General features: G+C 38.1%; 1 protein-coding gene across 2 annotated transcripts in view; it reads left to right on the plus strand.

Annotated features, from left to right (window-relative positions):
* The window catches only part of MARCHF1 (membrane associated ring-CH-type finger 1), a 256,014-nt gene that overhangs the window by 213,792 nt on the left and 25,348 nt on the right, over positions 1–16,874 (plus strand). Inside the window, exons 8-9 of one of the 2 annotated variants that reach the window (XM_087736363.1) lie at positions 4,231–4,310; positions 4,588–5,328. In XM_087736363.1, coding sequence (XP_087592489.1) covers positions 4,231–4,310; positions 4,588–5,328 — 821 coding nt within the window. The remainder of the gene's footprint in view (positions 1–4,230; positions 4,311–4,587; positions 5,329–16,874) is intronic. The other variant, XM_087736364.1, reaches the window with a different exon arrangement.

The raw sequence follows: 16,874 nt of genomic DNA on the forward strand, positions 1-16,874 counted from the left end.
GTCTGTTAATTGAATTGCATATCCTTGACAAGAAAGTTCATCTAAACTGGCCAAGACAGCAGAAGGTGGTGACTGGGGAATCTCTCTTTACTAACGTTTTCAAAATGCCACACTTAATCAGCCGGAGTTGGCATTATCCCTCAAGCATCTTCCTTGTGTTGATGGCATAGAGAAATGAGCTGCTTTACTTATAAGTGAATTGTCAGACAATTTTATTTTGAATTACCACATTTAATTATGCTGCTGGTATAATTTGCTATGATAAAATTAGTACAGTGCTTGTTTAGTTTTCCCATTCCAATGAGCTGTACAATATAGCTGTCTGAAGTAGACATCCGTTCAAGGAATACTATTTTTTAAAAAATTCATTATTCTGCCTGCCAAGTGGAATTGGAGTCCACAGCATCAATCTGATCCCTCTATTCAATAAATACAGTATCTCAAAATATCCAGTGTGCTAAATAGCAATATAGCAATGAGATAACAAGTATAGCAATAAGATCCGTGCGCTTGAGACTGTTTTCAACATCTGTTGTATATACAATCCCATAAGAGCTGGACTGATATCATATGAGCAGAATATATTCAAATGATTGTATTTTGGTTTGTCAGATATGCCTTTAAAGTAAACTTGATGCCACTTAAAGGATTTTGTATTTTGTTGCTAAAACTAGCAGTAAAGATTATTAAAAACAAAAGAAGGAGTATATTATGAGCAGGGATGATGGACTTGTTCAATGCTGTGTTTTGTGGCAGCACAGTATTGCAGACAGTCTGAGGTAGCGCTGACTGAAGGAACACGGAACTTGTGCAGTGCAGCGCTTGGCTGAGTTCATCAGCCTGCTCTGCCGCTCAGAGGAAGCAAAATGCTGGACTGATACAACTATATCCCTTCTAGGATCTAACTTGGAACTTCCATATGGCTGTATGCTGTGCTCTGTAAATACACCAACTGACTAAATGCTACTTTAGGTATCTTCACTGTGAGGCTGGACTTAAGAGAATATACATTTCTAAAAAAAAAATGAGTTTGGAATGTATAGCTTGTAGCGGAGATGGCTAAGAGGGAATATTACCGAAAGAAATGAGGTAAGCCCAGAGGCAGTGTTGCCATTAGAAAGCAGATGTAGTTTGTGCTGTCAGAATGTGGTTAGAGTGAAAAAGCAAAGGGGTTTTGAGGTAAAGGTCTGGAATAGGCTTCCAGCTGAGTGGGAATTTACAAGTTTTTAAAAGCAGCTTGACTAGCTGTGAATGATTTTATGAGATGTAGTAGCAGGGACAGACCTGACATTAACAGGTCCTTCCACTCCTATTTAATTTACAGAGATAAGACTGGAACCATGTACAAAATAAGCGCCCCCCTCCCCCAGTACCTGTGAAGTCCATAAGTAAATATCACAAACACTAACTTTCTCAGTTTAAGAAATCACTCCATCAGATCATTTTACCATTAAAAGCTATTTTAAAGTAGATAAAATCAAAATTTGTATCTAAAAGTTGTAGAAACGTATTGAATGAAACTTGCTCACAGATAAGATTCTGAATTATCATCTTGTGCATAACTTGGTATGTTGGAGTTTTCTTGCTTTGTTTCTGAGGACTTAATTGGTGCATAGGGTTTTGGCCTGCCCAGATGTCAGGTTTGCTCCAATAGGGATTAGACAAACAAGCAAAAAGCATTCATTTTTCGTAAAGAATTTGATGTAAATTATTTTAGAAGGAAATAAATCTTCCTCCGCGTTTTATGCAACTAAACATAGCATCATTATACCAGTGCAGGGGAACTAGAAAGTAAATTTGACTGAGCAGGGCTGAAATAGTCCAGACTTCTTTACAGCTGAGAGTGAAATGTAAGATTTAAGCAATCAAACTGGTAATGTAATTTTTTTCTTAAAATAATTAGATTTCCGCCTGTCTCCAGTCTCAACTAATAAGCATAAAAGCTTTTCAAGGAATTTGTTTTCATTTTTGTCTTGATTCCAGCCCTCTTAAGAACCGTCTAGCTGACTTCCTGCTTTAGTAGCTGCTGAAAGTGTCTTGAACTTGTGCAGACCTATTGTACGGTTGCTAGGCCAGCTTAGCCATTCTCCTTATCCCTTCATAGGGTAATGCTTGTGGCAAGGTGACATAAATCTTACCTTTATGGCATGGGGATGACCTGACCACCACTTAAGGTCAAGCCAGACCTCTATAGTACACAGATCATGGAAGAAGCAATGGTACAGTCCTGCAGCCATGATGGGAAAAAAGAAATGGGTGCTAGTCACAGGGGATGAATTCAGGAGTCCACACTCGACTCTAGGGCTGGATTTCTTCAGCAGTCTTTCATCTGGGGTTTAGTCTGGAAGGACATTTTTTCACATAGCAGCAGCATGTAGCCCAACAACATGGCTCTGGTGCTGATATCTGCATCTTTCCTCAACAAGTAGCTGCACAAATGGCTTAAGGTATGCCTAATCACTTAAAACTAATCACAGAGGCTGAGGTGGAAAAAGATTATATACCCAACCATACATATACCATCCGTTTCTAATGTGTATGTAAGAACAATTCATATTCCTTCACCGTACGTGTAATTGAAATGTTGCTTTTATAGAAAAAGAGATAGGAAATACAAACAACTTCTCTCACTGATGCTTGTCCTTTTTTCCAGCATTAGGCTGCATGTAGACACACTAATGTTCCTCCTCTGCCTGGTGGACCAAGGAGTTGAAAAACCATTTGAACATAAGGATTGTGCCCAAAAGTTTTATCAATTTAATTTCTCATGTTGGCTTAGTTTTCATAACTCTGAGTTTCATTTCATGGAACTAGTAGTAAAGAATTAGTAATATTTTTGGTGTTGTGATATTAACACATCAAGAGGTAAAAAGGGTTACTTGAATTCTGAAAGCTAGAAGATTATTTTCATGCAAAAGCACCATTCTTAAGTCTCAGCTGCTATCCCATTAAAAGCAAAAATGCACATAGTGGTGACTGATGTTTCCAAAAGATCTGTGCATGAAATATGATGGATATTAAAAACCTTGGATAAAAGTGAACTGTCAGGAGACACTTCCTGTATTTATTTATTTTTGCTTGTACTATTAATTTTCAAACTGACATCACAAAAATGTCTGTGAAAGGTGATCTAGAAATAATTTTAATTATGGACTCTATGTGTGACTGAATTTGATTTGCTAGTACAGAAGCTTGGGATGACAACCTTTACATCTTTGTATTATTTGTACTTTGTACTCTTGCTTAGTAGTCATTCTTCTCTTGCATCTGGTGTGTGATCTTGTGGAACTCTTAGGTTTATAGTATTTTGTCTCCATTTGGTAGTGGTGCTCACAATGGGATAGGGTTGCATACTAAAAGCTAATGGCCCTATCAGCTAAAGGAAGGTCATAGCCTTAAAAATGATTTGTATTGAACCCTGTTCCACAATACTGTACTTTGTGAGTGATCCTGAAGAATCACAAAGCCTTGGATTTAAATTTGGGTTCCATACAGCTATGCTGCCAGTAGACTGTGAGGCAGATTGAAATGGTTTGCTGTTAACACCATCAAACTATGTTTTCAGTGGAAGTATTGAGCAACTGAGTCTGCAATTTGTAGCAACAACCTTATGAGCAAAATGTCACATACTAAACGTGTTTTATATCTCTCCTGCTGTTTGAGAATGTGATCAGCTCTGCAGAGATGCAGCCTTCAGTTTGGTCTTCTCAGGCTCATCAGTTCAACATTTTTCAGCTCTTCTAGACGATCTGATTGCCTTGAGAACCTTTTAAAACATACTTTAATTTTCTCACTGCTCTGTCAGTCCACTCAACATAGGTTAGCTTTGTGCTCTTCATCACTCAGCATAATGTAAATGCACTTCATTTTGAAAGGAATGATGGTGGTTGTTTGATTGCATGAAATAAAAACAACATCCTTTCCCATCAGACATTTACAGTAGATCAAAACCAAAATGAAAATTCAAATGTTGAAAGCTGCTTCCTCAAACAGTGGCAAAAAGTAGTCATGAGCAAATGAGAGCTGAAACACTTCAGTCGTGTTTGGTTCCACAAATAGGTTTTGCTTTTGGTCAGGCTTCCTGTATTTTTTGAGCTTGCATGCGTTCAACAGTGCGCTATGAACAGCAGCAGCACTTACTTTAATTTTGTAATCATGTGGCAAAGCAGTACAATATCTGCTATGTATTTCATGGACAAAGATTCCAAACTGTCTAACTTATTTCAACAGGCAAGCAGTCCTACAACAGGAACAGCTCCCAGGAGTCAGTCACGGTTGTCTGTCTGCCCTTCCACTCAGGACATTTGTAGGTATGTGCTGAGAAAAATATACTCCGATCTGGCTAATACTTGCTAGTTGTTTTTGTTAAATAATATGTAGCTCTTGCTTCTGCTTAACACTATTCATAATTTACATAGACTTTAGTTTTCTTTTGATCTCTCTTTGTTTTGGTTCTGTTTTTGCTTTTCAGTCTCATGTTTTTCTATTAAAATTCATGTTCTCGTTTTCATCCTTTTTTTGTGATTTCTCTCTTTCCACCCACCCTTACCATTTCCATCCCTTTCCTTTGCTTACTGCTTTGTCTAGATCTACTACCTTGCATGATTTGTCAGAAGATGAGCTTGAACATGCAACCCCTGTCATGGTGCTGACCCCTTCTAATAGGGAGTCTGGTAAGAAACAAGTAAAACGAAGGTTTAGGCGGAAAAGAGAGACTGGAGACAATGGTGAGCATACAGAAAAGCAAGGAAAGGGGAAAGACTGTAAATTGCATCCTGAGCCTGCGAGATCCAGCTGGAATGCATCTGATTCATCATCATCTTCGGATGAGAGTCAGTGGGCTCAGGCTAGGAGGAGAGCAAGAGAAAAGGCCAGAATGCCCAGGAGAGGGAGAAGGAACAATAGATCATGCAGTAACCAGGATGGGTCCTCAAACAATAATGCTGTTGAACTTGTCACCTTGGGGACAATGGGGAAAAAGAAGCAAGAGGGATCTGACCCTGAGAATCCTACATTAAATCACCGCCAAAGAAGGGTTCCAAGGCTTAAGGAATCACAGTCTTCAGCGTCATCTCAGGAAGCAAGGATTTCCTCAAGAAAATGTGGGAAAAGCAAAGGGAAAAGCTACTACAGAGATCGGCAGCCTGCATCTTTCCTTAGACACAATAAAGATTCGAAGGACTGCTTTGCAGAGACAGGCTCTGGCAGCGATGCTCTGGCAGTCCCAGATAACGGAGCACCTGCTGGGGCAGGGCCCAGTGTGACGGATGCTGTTCAGAAGCCTCCAGTGTTGTATGATGACTGGTCTGATGATTTAGAAGTATGCAGGTTAGTCCCTAATAAGAAAGATTTAACATTCTTAAGAGGAATTGCTCACCACTGTGGGCTGAGTGCCCTTCTCTTAACTGCTTTCTGTCACTGTTTCTCAGTAATAGACTGCTAGGCAGGCCATAAGAAATAACACAAAAACCTTTGCTACAGAGAAGTTAGCGTATCTCAATCTGAAGACATACTTCTCTTATTTAAAAACAGTAATCCTACAAGGGAACCAGACATTTTTCTTTGCTCCATTTTTCTTCATGAAGACGGACACACTCTGTCCCCTGGCAGAGTATTACTGTGTTTTAAATCTCTAGCCGGAGGCAGAGAATGAGGCAGAGTGCCAGACAGCTCAATACAATGGGATATGGAGTTTTTCCTCCTTAGGTGATCAGTTCAAATCCAGCTTTGGTCCCTCTTTGTCATTTTTCATTGACTTACATGAAATAAATTTATGGTCTTGATTCAGTGTCCTCTAGAGCTGCCATTACCACAGCAATCTGCTGGACGGTGCCTGCAAAACAGCCTCTCCAGTCGGGCATAAGTTGTATGGGACTTTGCACTGCTGAACACCTTTACACTGTGAACATGTAGAAGCAGTTAGTTTGGTACCCATCACAAGGATTGGAACAATACAAAGGATGATTGGGCAGAATAAGCGTTAAAATAAGCTTTGGGAAAGAAAAAGCAACAACAGCAGTTCTCTCTGGTTCAGAAGTTCAGGCTTCTGACAGTCTGATACCCTTAGTGTGAAGCATGCAATCAGAAGGTGAGCATTGTCCCCTGGAAATGAGAGCAAGGTGGCCGCTTCTGAGCTAAAGTCCAAATTTGGAGTAGATAGCTGGGTGGACTTGAGTTACTTAATTTAGTGGTAAATGAAAATGCACCATCCCGTAAGTTTAACAGAACTGAAACAAGTTTTGTTTTGGTTTTTTTCTCCCTAAACTTGTGAGCCAGCATTGACTCTCATCTATAAAGTGTAAATGAGGATCAGGCTTAGTTTCTTGGTATGGTAACCCAAAACTTCTCACTTTTCTTTGCTGGGAAGAAATTTGCATGGAAATGTAAACACAGTCAGAATGAGGAAGTTCACGATGCCACATCATGCAGTTTCACAGTATACTTCAACCTAGTAACACACTACAAAGATCCTAGTTTTAAAAAGAAAAAAGATGACATGCAGGCATTGTGCTTCTTCACAGCAGGAGATGGAAGCCATTGCTAGTACAGCTAGTGCTATGCACTCCTTGTTACACTTACCAAGCAAGAATGGACATTTCAGTTGTCCGACCATTGTCTGTCATGATAATTTAAGATTCTTCAGGCTAAAGTCCAGCTGTGTTTGTACATCAGCTTGTACATCAGGACCACACCCCTGGCTTGGGACCTCTTTACCTTACAGAAATGCAAAGAAACAGCAGCAGTTACACATTTTTTAAGCACTTGAAGTGTGTCTACATGGTATGATGCAGAGATGCGCACAGATAATTACTTCAACAACTTCAGAGTTGTCTTAAATTTCTGAACCACCAAGCCTGCACGTATTAAAGATCCAGTGTAGTAGGCACAGTACATATATAATAGGACCATTTAATAATTATCAACTGAATATGAACTACCCAAAAACGGAAGTAAATTATTTCAGTATGGGTCTTCATATGGGCTTAACTATACTGTGTTTAAAAAAAAGAGAAATTAAATTCAAAGTTTTGTAGTTGTCTCATGTAGATTAATCCTAACTAAGTCCTAACTAAATTACCTAACTCCTCAGACTTAGACTTTGTTTTCAGATGGAAAGTAGCCTCCAGTCGTTTATCTGTCTTCTCGACCCATTCAATTTTATTATAATTATTCAGGCACTTTTTGTGATTTGGAGCTTGGTTCAAGGATGGTCTTTTTGGATGTGCATGCAAACTTTTCAGCTAGGCCCTTGTTTAGTAGAGGAAGGTTGAAAACTTTTGATAGTTATGTGTCCCTAGGCTTTCTATCGGTGGAGATGCTCTTTGAACAACCAGAGTTAAGCTCAACACAGTTGATAACTTGGCCTGTTGTGCAAAATTTGTCAAGAGACTCATAATCGCATTTTTCTTCATGTCAGGGGTAATACTATTTTTTTGTTGTTGTTGTCATTACTAGGTGGAGTATAGTGATGATAATACATCTAGGAAAAACATTACAAAATCAAAAGCATGTTAATTTTTCATAGCTGGTAAGTTGTCTTACTTAATCAATTTGCAGACAGGTGAAGAAAAAGGAAGACACGTTTTTACTACCAATTCAGTATGGACTGTAGTTTCTGTTTTTCATGATCTGTGGTATGTTTTTCTTCAGATTCACAATCTTGCATCTGAAAAACAAAAAAAGTATTACATTTCAGTGCAGATGTGCACATATACAGTAACCATTTTTCTGCATGAGAAATAGAAAAATAATTTTTTTTTATAAAGTTTATTCTAAGATTGGAATTAACATAGCTGGTCATGATGTGGAAAATTTGTTTTCTTGAGGTGTTTCTTCAAGCTTTTCATCCTAGATATTCATGTCCTCTAGTTGATGTGACAAAACTGGCTGAGAGGAATGGCTCTCACCTAGATGGGATTGTGGGAAATAGCAGAGGAACAAGAACCTTAAACATCTCCTGGTGCCCGTTATTTTGTCTTTAAGTGCTTGGGTAGGCAATTTTTTTCCTTTACTTCCTCATGAATTATTGGCAGTGGAATGTGTTTATATATGCACATAAGGCTGTAGGCAATTTCCTCAACGTGCATTTAGCTGCATGAGCGAGAATGTGACAGGACACACCCAATTCTAGCATAAGCACATCAGCCAGATAAAGTATAGTACCATGGCGCAATATATACTTCAGGGAGCCTAATGTAGGCCTCTTGGTCACTTCAAGTGAGACATTCCCCTTTCTAGTTTCTCTGTTTCCAAAATGATGAAACAATGACATGACACCAATGATGATCTTTACAATCTCTTCCCTGAACATACTCCTCTCTTCTGGAGTCCATTAGAAGGCAAGGTTTCCGCTTCTGGTATTAGGGACATCTCCATAAGTTCTGACAATGTGGAGTTGTTTTGGCAGCTAATTTTTTTTATTGAGATTCACGGGGTAGGCTTTCTAAATCGTATAGTTGGATCCCCCTTTTCCTAAGTTGCCATGTCTGAGATTTTCTTCGTACGTACTTCATTCTGAAGTTTGCCACGTGGCTTGAGGCACAACCTCAGAAATAGCTTTCTTTGGTCTGCATGAGGGTAATCCCCTTGAAGGGAAAAGCTATGTGTGGGAGACGATAAAGTGAGTGGATTGTGAGGATTTAGTCCCATGGATTGTCAACATGGGAATTACTAAGGAAAGAAAATTGGTTAGTTGATATTACCACTAGAGTATCATAAGTGCTTTGTGTATTGACTCTGAATTAATGTTATGGTATTTTTATTATTTACGATGGGAGAAGTGAAAGATATTTTCTGTTTGACTACTTATGCTTTTGGTGTAAAATCTTTTTGTAGTACTGATGCAGTCATTTCAGCAATAACACTGAACTGTAATTAGCTGACAACACACACACACACACTTAAATAAGGTGGAGTTTCTGACTATGAAAAAAATGCATATCGGAAGTAGGATTTTGCTTTTGTTGAACTCCATGAATGACTCTGTATGCAGTCAGGTAATGGCAGACCCTTGTTTGAGGAATAAATAGAAGAGTAGGGCAGGCATGCCAGAAGACTGATTGGAATGGGGAGAAGTAGTAAGGGAGATGAAGTTGATTCATGAAATCTGCAGAATCTACTTCAAGTATAATTTTTTTAAATCAGCTTTAAAAAGCTAGTATATTAATTAAAAGGTCATTATAAACTTAAGAAAAGACTAATATGGGTATTTCTATGTGTTAGCACAATCATAGATAGGAAGAAATAGTGTGTATTGCACTTGACAAGAAGCAATATGATTATGTAATTTCTCTCTGTGAAATCAAGTGTCGTAACAGGGTTTTTTTCATAATATGATTTAGCAGGACCTGCAAAAGTAGTATCTTGCATGAAAATACTTACAGCCCGAAATATTCATGTAGTAGAGTGCTCATAAAATCAACAGACAGAAAGCCTCTTGGGAAGAAACAAGTCCTCATGGACTTGAGGAAAAAAGAGAAAGGTGAACAGACGATAGATATATAGGCTCAAATACTACCATTGAAATTTAACATTCATTTTAAATATTTATACAGAAACCATGAATTTGGATCCAGTAAATAATTTAAACTGTAGTGCAGAATACGTAGACTTGAAATACCATCCAGAGCCCTCTAAAATCACCAAACACTGGAGGATGCTGAACTGCCAGACTGTGGTGTTTGGCTGAAGTGGGTTTTTAACCTGTTTCTCCCTGGGATGTTAGTGCCTTCCCTGGGGTCTCAGGTCTCAGGATGATACATTCCTTCATTAGGAGCCAAATCTCTGAATCTTATCCTGCATGTTGGCTCCTCACTTCTTCCTTTTAAAGAACTGCGACTGCTGCTTACTTTCCTATTCAAAGCCTTCTTTTTGCAAGGTGACTTTCTGATAGGAATCTCCTCCTTTTTGAGGAATCTCCTCCTCTGTAAGATGGTCTAGTGGTTCATCAGTCTTTGAAGCAGTATGAAATCCTGGTTAATTCTATTCTTCACCTGATGGTTCAAAGCCCCATCTGTCACCTCTTTAGCCATCTGGTTATGCAGTCTCTTTTGGAAGTTCTCCATGATTCAGAACAATGCAAGGAGAGCCGAAACAAGGCAAGCATGTCTTTGTTGTGGTTAAGGTCACTTAACTGGGGGAGAACTGAGTCCTGGTTACCACTTCTTTCTCTCAAAAATCTATTATTATTTTTAATGCAAATAGGTGAATTGGTACTACTTCCTGCTAGAAAGTTTGGTTGAGAGGAGACCCTTGGTTTTAAGGGTCCTGTTATTAAATACTTAAAGCTTGCATATATTCTGTGTGGAGTTTAGTTACTTAAACCTTTGACTTTCACTAGGCAGATGGGAGGAAATCTAAATCCTTTTTTAAGATGCACTCCATAGTTCTTTGAGCTGTGTTCAGTGCAGTAAATCTTGTCTGACATGTATCTTGAGTTGCACTGACAGTGCATCTGAGGGAGGAATTACTTGTAACTCTTTAGATTGTTAGATATCCTATTTATCACCTATAATGGAAGATTAATAGAAGGACAAGAAATGTTGACAAAATAAAAGATTTAGTGTGCTTTTGCTAATGTTGTTTGCTCTTGGGTCTCTTGCAAATTCTGATCATGTGTACAGAAATCAAGAGAAAGCTTCACCTAGACCATTATGACATTCCACTGGTGTGGTGCAACATTTTGAAAATGTTTTTTCCTCTGGTCAGATAAAGGCAGCTGACGGTATAGCATAATGGAAGGGCAGGAGTGACAGGGAAAAGGTAGACAAATTGATTACATTTGGTACAGAGAATTAATGTGCTTCATTCACACTCTGTTTAAATGGAGAGGAAGACCAATTTGTCATTTAGATTACTTTATGATTTAACAGTGGGAAGAATGGAAATGAGATTTAAGAAAAAAAACCTGCAAAATGAAAGCAAGGGAAGCATGGTATGCTGTAACCTATCGCAGGGTGAACATATTTAGTGAATTTAGCTTATTTTTTTCCAAGTGATAAATTATGCAGGAGTAGAGTTTGATTTTTTTTTTTGTTTTCTGTTTATGAATGAGTTCATTATTTGCTGTGAGTTGTTCATAAAGTTGTTTGCTTTAATTTTAGGTTCTAACTATCTAAGAGCACTGTAAGTACTTTATAAATTGGCAGAAAGAGAGAATGGCCTTTTTGGGGCGGGAGAACAGTTTTCTTAAGATTATCAGACAGTAACAACAGCAGTTTTGCACATCCTTTTACAAACCTGTGGAATTGGTTCCTTTTGGTCCAATTAAGACAACCTAGGAGCTCATGGTATTTCATGCTGGCAGCTAATAATCCTCATAGCCAAAAATCAAAGCCAGGGATTCAGTTGGTCCAACATTTTCCAACTATGCTGTTTCTCCCTGACTAAGCACCCTTTAGCAATAGTGAGATACAACAATGAGATGCAGCTGCTGAACAGGGTAAGAATTTATCTTTGCATAATCATTATGAGTCCAGGTATGCTTTCTAGTGAAGGTCAAGATTTTAACTGCCTTTTCAATCATTTCTCAACAAAAGTAATATTTTTGGAGTAGGCATTATCTTCCTTGAGCATATTTATATGGAGAAGATATTTCTCCCTTTTATTAGGGAGATCTTTTAGAAGTTCAAAAGCATTTCTGTTCTACTGGTACTCTTCCATCTGCAGGAAGATGACAGTATGGGTATTGGGCATCTGCCTTAGTTTATTATCATGCTTTAGTTCACAGTGCATAGAAATTGCATCACAGGGGCAGTAAACATGTCACAGTCACAAAGCAAGCTCCTCCTAATTTTGTCAGTGAAGGGATCTCCATTAGTGCATTAGTTCAGATAAGGAGTCTGCTTTTGAAGCACATCTGATCACCTTTACTTTTACCATGATCTAGACCACACTCAGGGTTCTCCAACTATATTGCCTTTGAGTGAAAGTAAACTGAAAGATGTATTCCTGGTCCAGCCTCAAATCAGTACCAAATCAAAGCAACCCCCACCAAGATGTCCCTGGTGTAGATATCACATTTTTAGCACTAGCTGTTTTTTTCAACAGGTTTGCTACACTTTCACTGCAATGCTTGTTAACATAGACATAGCTGTATAGCACCTAGGAATATTAGAGAACAATACAGTTTTTACATAATTATGTCATTTATAGCCCTAAAACATTACCATACATCATTATCAGTATACCCATGCCCCCATATACACTTCTATTTTTGAAAGCCTCAGAGGCATTCCCCTAGGTTGTACATTTGTTAATGAGAATAAAATTTGACCTGGTATATTTTTAAGGAAGTCTATAAAAGCTATCTGTGCTATGTTACTGTAGCTAAACCCTTTGTCTATATGTAATGGCCAAAAATCCTTGAAAATTTTATTAGATACTGAGATGCAGTGCCAATCTCAAATACGGGATCCACTGAAAGAGTTCTGGTGGTGCAGAATTGCTGCAAACTCTTTTCCACCAGCACTGTTCCTAATGACAAGGCTTTTATGTAGCTGGAAGCACAAGCAGGGACATGCTAATTCATTCTTCTCCTTAATCACCTTCCTTTGATAACAGCCGTCTATGGAAATCGGCTGTACAGATACTGTCATAGAGGAGTGCTTGCCAGCTGGGTAAGGGCAGAGCACTGAGTCTGACAATGCACACAAGACTCCTGCAGAATAAGTGCATTTTATACTTCACCGCAGTGACATAGAAATTGGCCTATTTTCTTAATTACTGAAGAGTAAAGTCGATTAGTGAAATACAGGTTAGGATTACTGCTGTTTTTCCAATGAGAGTTGAGATTAGCAGATATTCTCTTTAATGAGAGTAAAATTGTTGCCTTGAATGTGAAAGAAAAGCTAGAAACCTGTTGGAATCTTATCTGCATCTCTTGCAATAAACAGCTCAGATGGTGACTAACCATCTAGATTGTAATTTTGGTTGCTATGATTTTGCCAAACTAAACCACTGATGGGAAAACCTGAAAATTTTCAATGTGAACTCCTTGTTTCATACTGATCTTAGTTGACATTTTAAACTGAGATTATGTTAGAAATGTTTGTCTGTATGGAAAAAAAAAAAAAAATCTTAATTTGATCAGAAGCGAAGGACAGTCATCCAGGATAGCTCTTGCAGTTTTTCTGAAAATCAGCCTCAATCCAATTAGTGTATGAATGTCTACAAACTGTAGCCATCTTGTTTCATACTTCCCTTCCTGCCTTCTAACTTTCGCAATGAACGGGACCGGGGAAACAAGAGAAAACAGTTCATAGTCATGGAATTAAAGACACTGCAACAATACCAAATTCTGAAGATGCCTTACTTCTGAGTGCTTAGTTTAGCAGCATCTCTTGATTTCAATCCAATAAGAAATTTCTCTCATTTATACATACATGGTGTCAATATGCCCTTCAGTGCAGTACATTGTATACCTTAAACTGCTAGCAACTTCACGTACTCCTTTTGCATAGTCATTCTGGTAGGGAGTTTAATATGTCACATGCAATTTCTTAGTGAAGCATTTCTTTATTATTAGGTTCTCAGCATCATTTGAATGTGCCGTGAGTGCAATTAATATTTTGAACAAAAAGAAATACTGAAAAATAATTCTAAAATGTTCTCAGTAAACTTCTTTAACTTTTTTACATATATCTTTCTCTAAAAATTTTCTAAATTGAACTGTTTTGTTTCTGTTTGAGAACTGGGTTTTATGTAGGAAGCATACAAGAAATCTGCAACAGTTCTTATATGAATTATGCAAAATCTTTCAAAAATACTAATTTTGTTTTCAGTTTAGCATTTTTGATTTTTTTTCCTGAAAAGTGTTTTTTCTTTTTGCTAGTTTATTACATTATGAGTGAACCTGCTATTTAAGAACATCCTTTAAAGAATTTTTATGGATTTTTGTCTGATATATGCACAGTGTTGGGATGAATTTCTCTGTTGAGTACATCTGTGTGCTGAACGTTGTAGAAACAATTCTGTGCTAGAGAAATATGTGCTAGGTAATTAAAATACGGGCATATAAAGCAAAAACTTAAGGATAAGAGTGATTGCACTGTTAGAGTATTATTTCATAAAGTTGTACAATGAGCTTTCTTTAAAGAAAAATAAACTGTGATCTCAATGTGTAGGGATATGTCTGTATGTGCATATTATCGCACACTTTACAAAAATTTTGTATATCTGGATCAGAAGATCATCTAATAGCTTGTACATGCTGTGTTGTCTGGTGTACACATGATTTTATAGAGCAAAAGCTCCTTTGGAACCTGGTACTCATCTTTTCCCCTAGACAAGCAAGGTCCTGTTCATAGGCAGGAATCTTAAAGCACTAAGCTGTCAAACCTACCAAAAAAAAAAAAAAATTATGCAGGCTCAATTTATGACTATAAAGAGATTCTAACTAAAAGGATTTGGTCAAATAGCTGACTTCTTTCCTTCCCCTCCGTTTCCAGATAGTCACCAGTATTGCTCTATAATGAAGACCATTTATCTACTAAAGGACTAGAAAGCTGAGAAAAGCTGAGTATGTAAATTCTGTAGGTGTGTCTGAAAAGCTGAAACTGCAGCTATTAACTATGATCAGTGCTGTACTACAATTTGTATATAAATCAGTATAGATTTAGCAATTTTTTTTTTTGCTTTATAGTTGAGAGTGGGTTTTTTTCATTCAGCTCATTTCTAAAGTACGTAAGCAAATTTTACTCTCAAGATAAGGTCAGCCCTGTAAAGAGTCAGTCTGATGGGTGAAAATTTTGAACAGTTGTGATCATGTAAAAATAGGAAACTAGAATGAAAGTTCTCTGGCTCTGACTTGGTTTAGATACCACTCGGATAAGTCTATGCTTTGTATCGCTACCTCAGTTCTGTTTGCACAACATATTTTTCAAAACCACAGTTTACAATTTATTTTCTATAGTTTGTGATAATTATGATGTACATGATAGATAAATGAAGCAAAGGGTAAAGACGCACAAAATCCTGATTTAGTTCTCATGGCTAAGATATTAAAAGTTATCTGGCCCAAGTCTTTGAAAGATGTTTAAGCAGTTAGCCAACAGTCTGTTTCAATAGCTGTCAGGCACCCACATGTCTTTAAAGACTGTGATTGTGAGTTTAGGTAGCACAAATTTCTTTTAAGCTAATTTCTTCTGGCTAAACAAATAATGAAAAGCTAAATTGCACCAAAGAGCATTCAAGCTAATGAAAACCATGCCTCTGGTTATTTTCTCTGGACTTTAATTCCATTGGAAGTTTGTTTTTATTCTCATTGCATATTTCATGGTTAGAAAGCTTACCTAGCTTAGTTGTCTAATTTCTAAATAGTTTAAATGCTATGCTTTTAAAATAAATTATGTATAGCTTGCATTTAAATGAACAGAGAATACTAGTTTTCCTTTGGGAAATAGCTTTAATTTAAAAGGAAAATGATGTTTTTTATGTAACTCTCAGCTGGGAATGCATTTGTTAGCAAAATAGCTATTTGGTGTTTTGAAAATTTAGTTCTGCTTAAGCTACAGGCTCAATAAGAAGTCAGCACACAGACAATTTCCATATAAAAACTAAGCCACCAATTCACCTAGCTTGGCTGGGTTAGTGAAGAAAAGACTGTAAATTGAGTTCTTGTAAAACGTGTCTCTCAAAAAATGAATGTGTGCAAGATAGAAGTTGTGGGTATTTTCTTTTCCCCTTTACTCCCATGGGGTATAAGATGCTGATTAGTGTATGGGCACCACTGTAGGCACTGAAAACCTGGAGTTTGTGTACCAAGTTCGCAGAGCTTCATTTTTTTGGCTGGTTTGTTCTTCTTTTTTTGTCTCATGCTATATTTCTCGCAAAGCAGCTTTGTTCTGCTTTGCCATTATTGTAAATTCATTTTCTCATGGCTCTAGGCTACACCATGGAAGAATAGTGAAGCTGCTGGTTTTGATCCACAGATCTTTCACTTTTAGACATTGAAATCTCCTCCTCCCACTGCTTGTAGACTTGGCAGCCTCAGTGCTGTGCTGTAGCCAGTCTTCCACAGGGTGTCTTTGCCACGCTGCCTCCTGACGTACACCAGGTGCTCTTGTGCTATGAAGAAGGTTGCCCTTCTTCCCTAACCTGGCTGGTAGGAAGACAACCTCACTGCAGGGCCCTCCCCAGCCTTTTTCCTACCCCAGCAGCAGTGTAGCCACAGTTTCCTGCATAAAGGGGTGAGTTATTCCTCAGACATGTTCAGCCTCCTCTGTGCGCATGTATCTGATGGTGCCTTTCCCAAGTACTGAGTTTCTAAGCTCCGAGTCATTTGTGTGACACCAGGATCTATGCTGTTGTTCCTACTTCTCTATTTTGAAATAACATTTCTCAGGCTTCAGCTTTTTTTTTTTTTTTTGGCCCTTACATGCCTATTTGACTCTTAGGACATTCATTAAGGCTTGGGTGCTTTATTGTGTTCTTCTGGGCTGGGGATGGGAGGGAGCTACTCTTCATTGAAGTGAACCTCCTTCACTTCAGGTGTTTGGTTAAGCTGCCTGCTCACCATAGAGCTTCCTCTGCCCTCACAGAGACACTTGCTAATAAAGCTGTCATTGGTTTCGATGGGTGAATGTCTTCCTGATATGATCAGAGTCTGTTTGGAAGATCAGAGGGAAAGATTGCAAAGACATTTGGACATGTGTCACAGAAGAAAACCATCAGATTGTGATGTTAGGACACTGATCATTTTATGCAAAACCACATGAAAAGCTCTGTATCCCATTACAAGGTAACAACAGTCCTGGGACCAACCCCTACCTTAGGGTCTTCTTATAGCTGTAGTTTTTGTTTCCCCAGATAAAGCAGCTATCTGCTTCAAAGGGACAGTGAAGAATGAAAAAGAGGAAGGACCGTGACTTTTTAAC

This window comes from Nipponia nippon, unplaced genomic scaffold (genome assembly GCF_047370975.1).
Source record: "Nipponia nippon isolate SJK-2023a ecotype South Korea unplaced genomic scaffold, ASM4737097v1 scaffold_6, whole genome shotgun sequence".
Lineage (NCBI taxonomy): Eukaryota > Metazoa > Chordata > Aves > Pelecaniformes > Threskiornithidae > Nipponia > Nipponia nippon.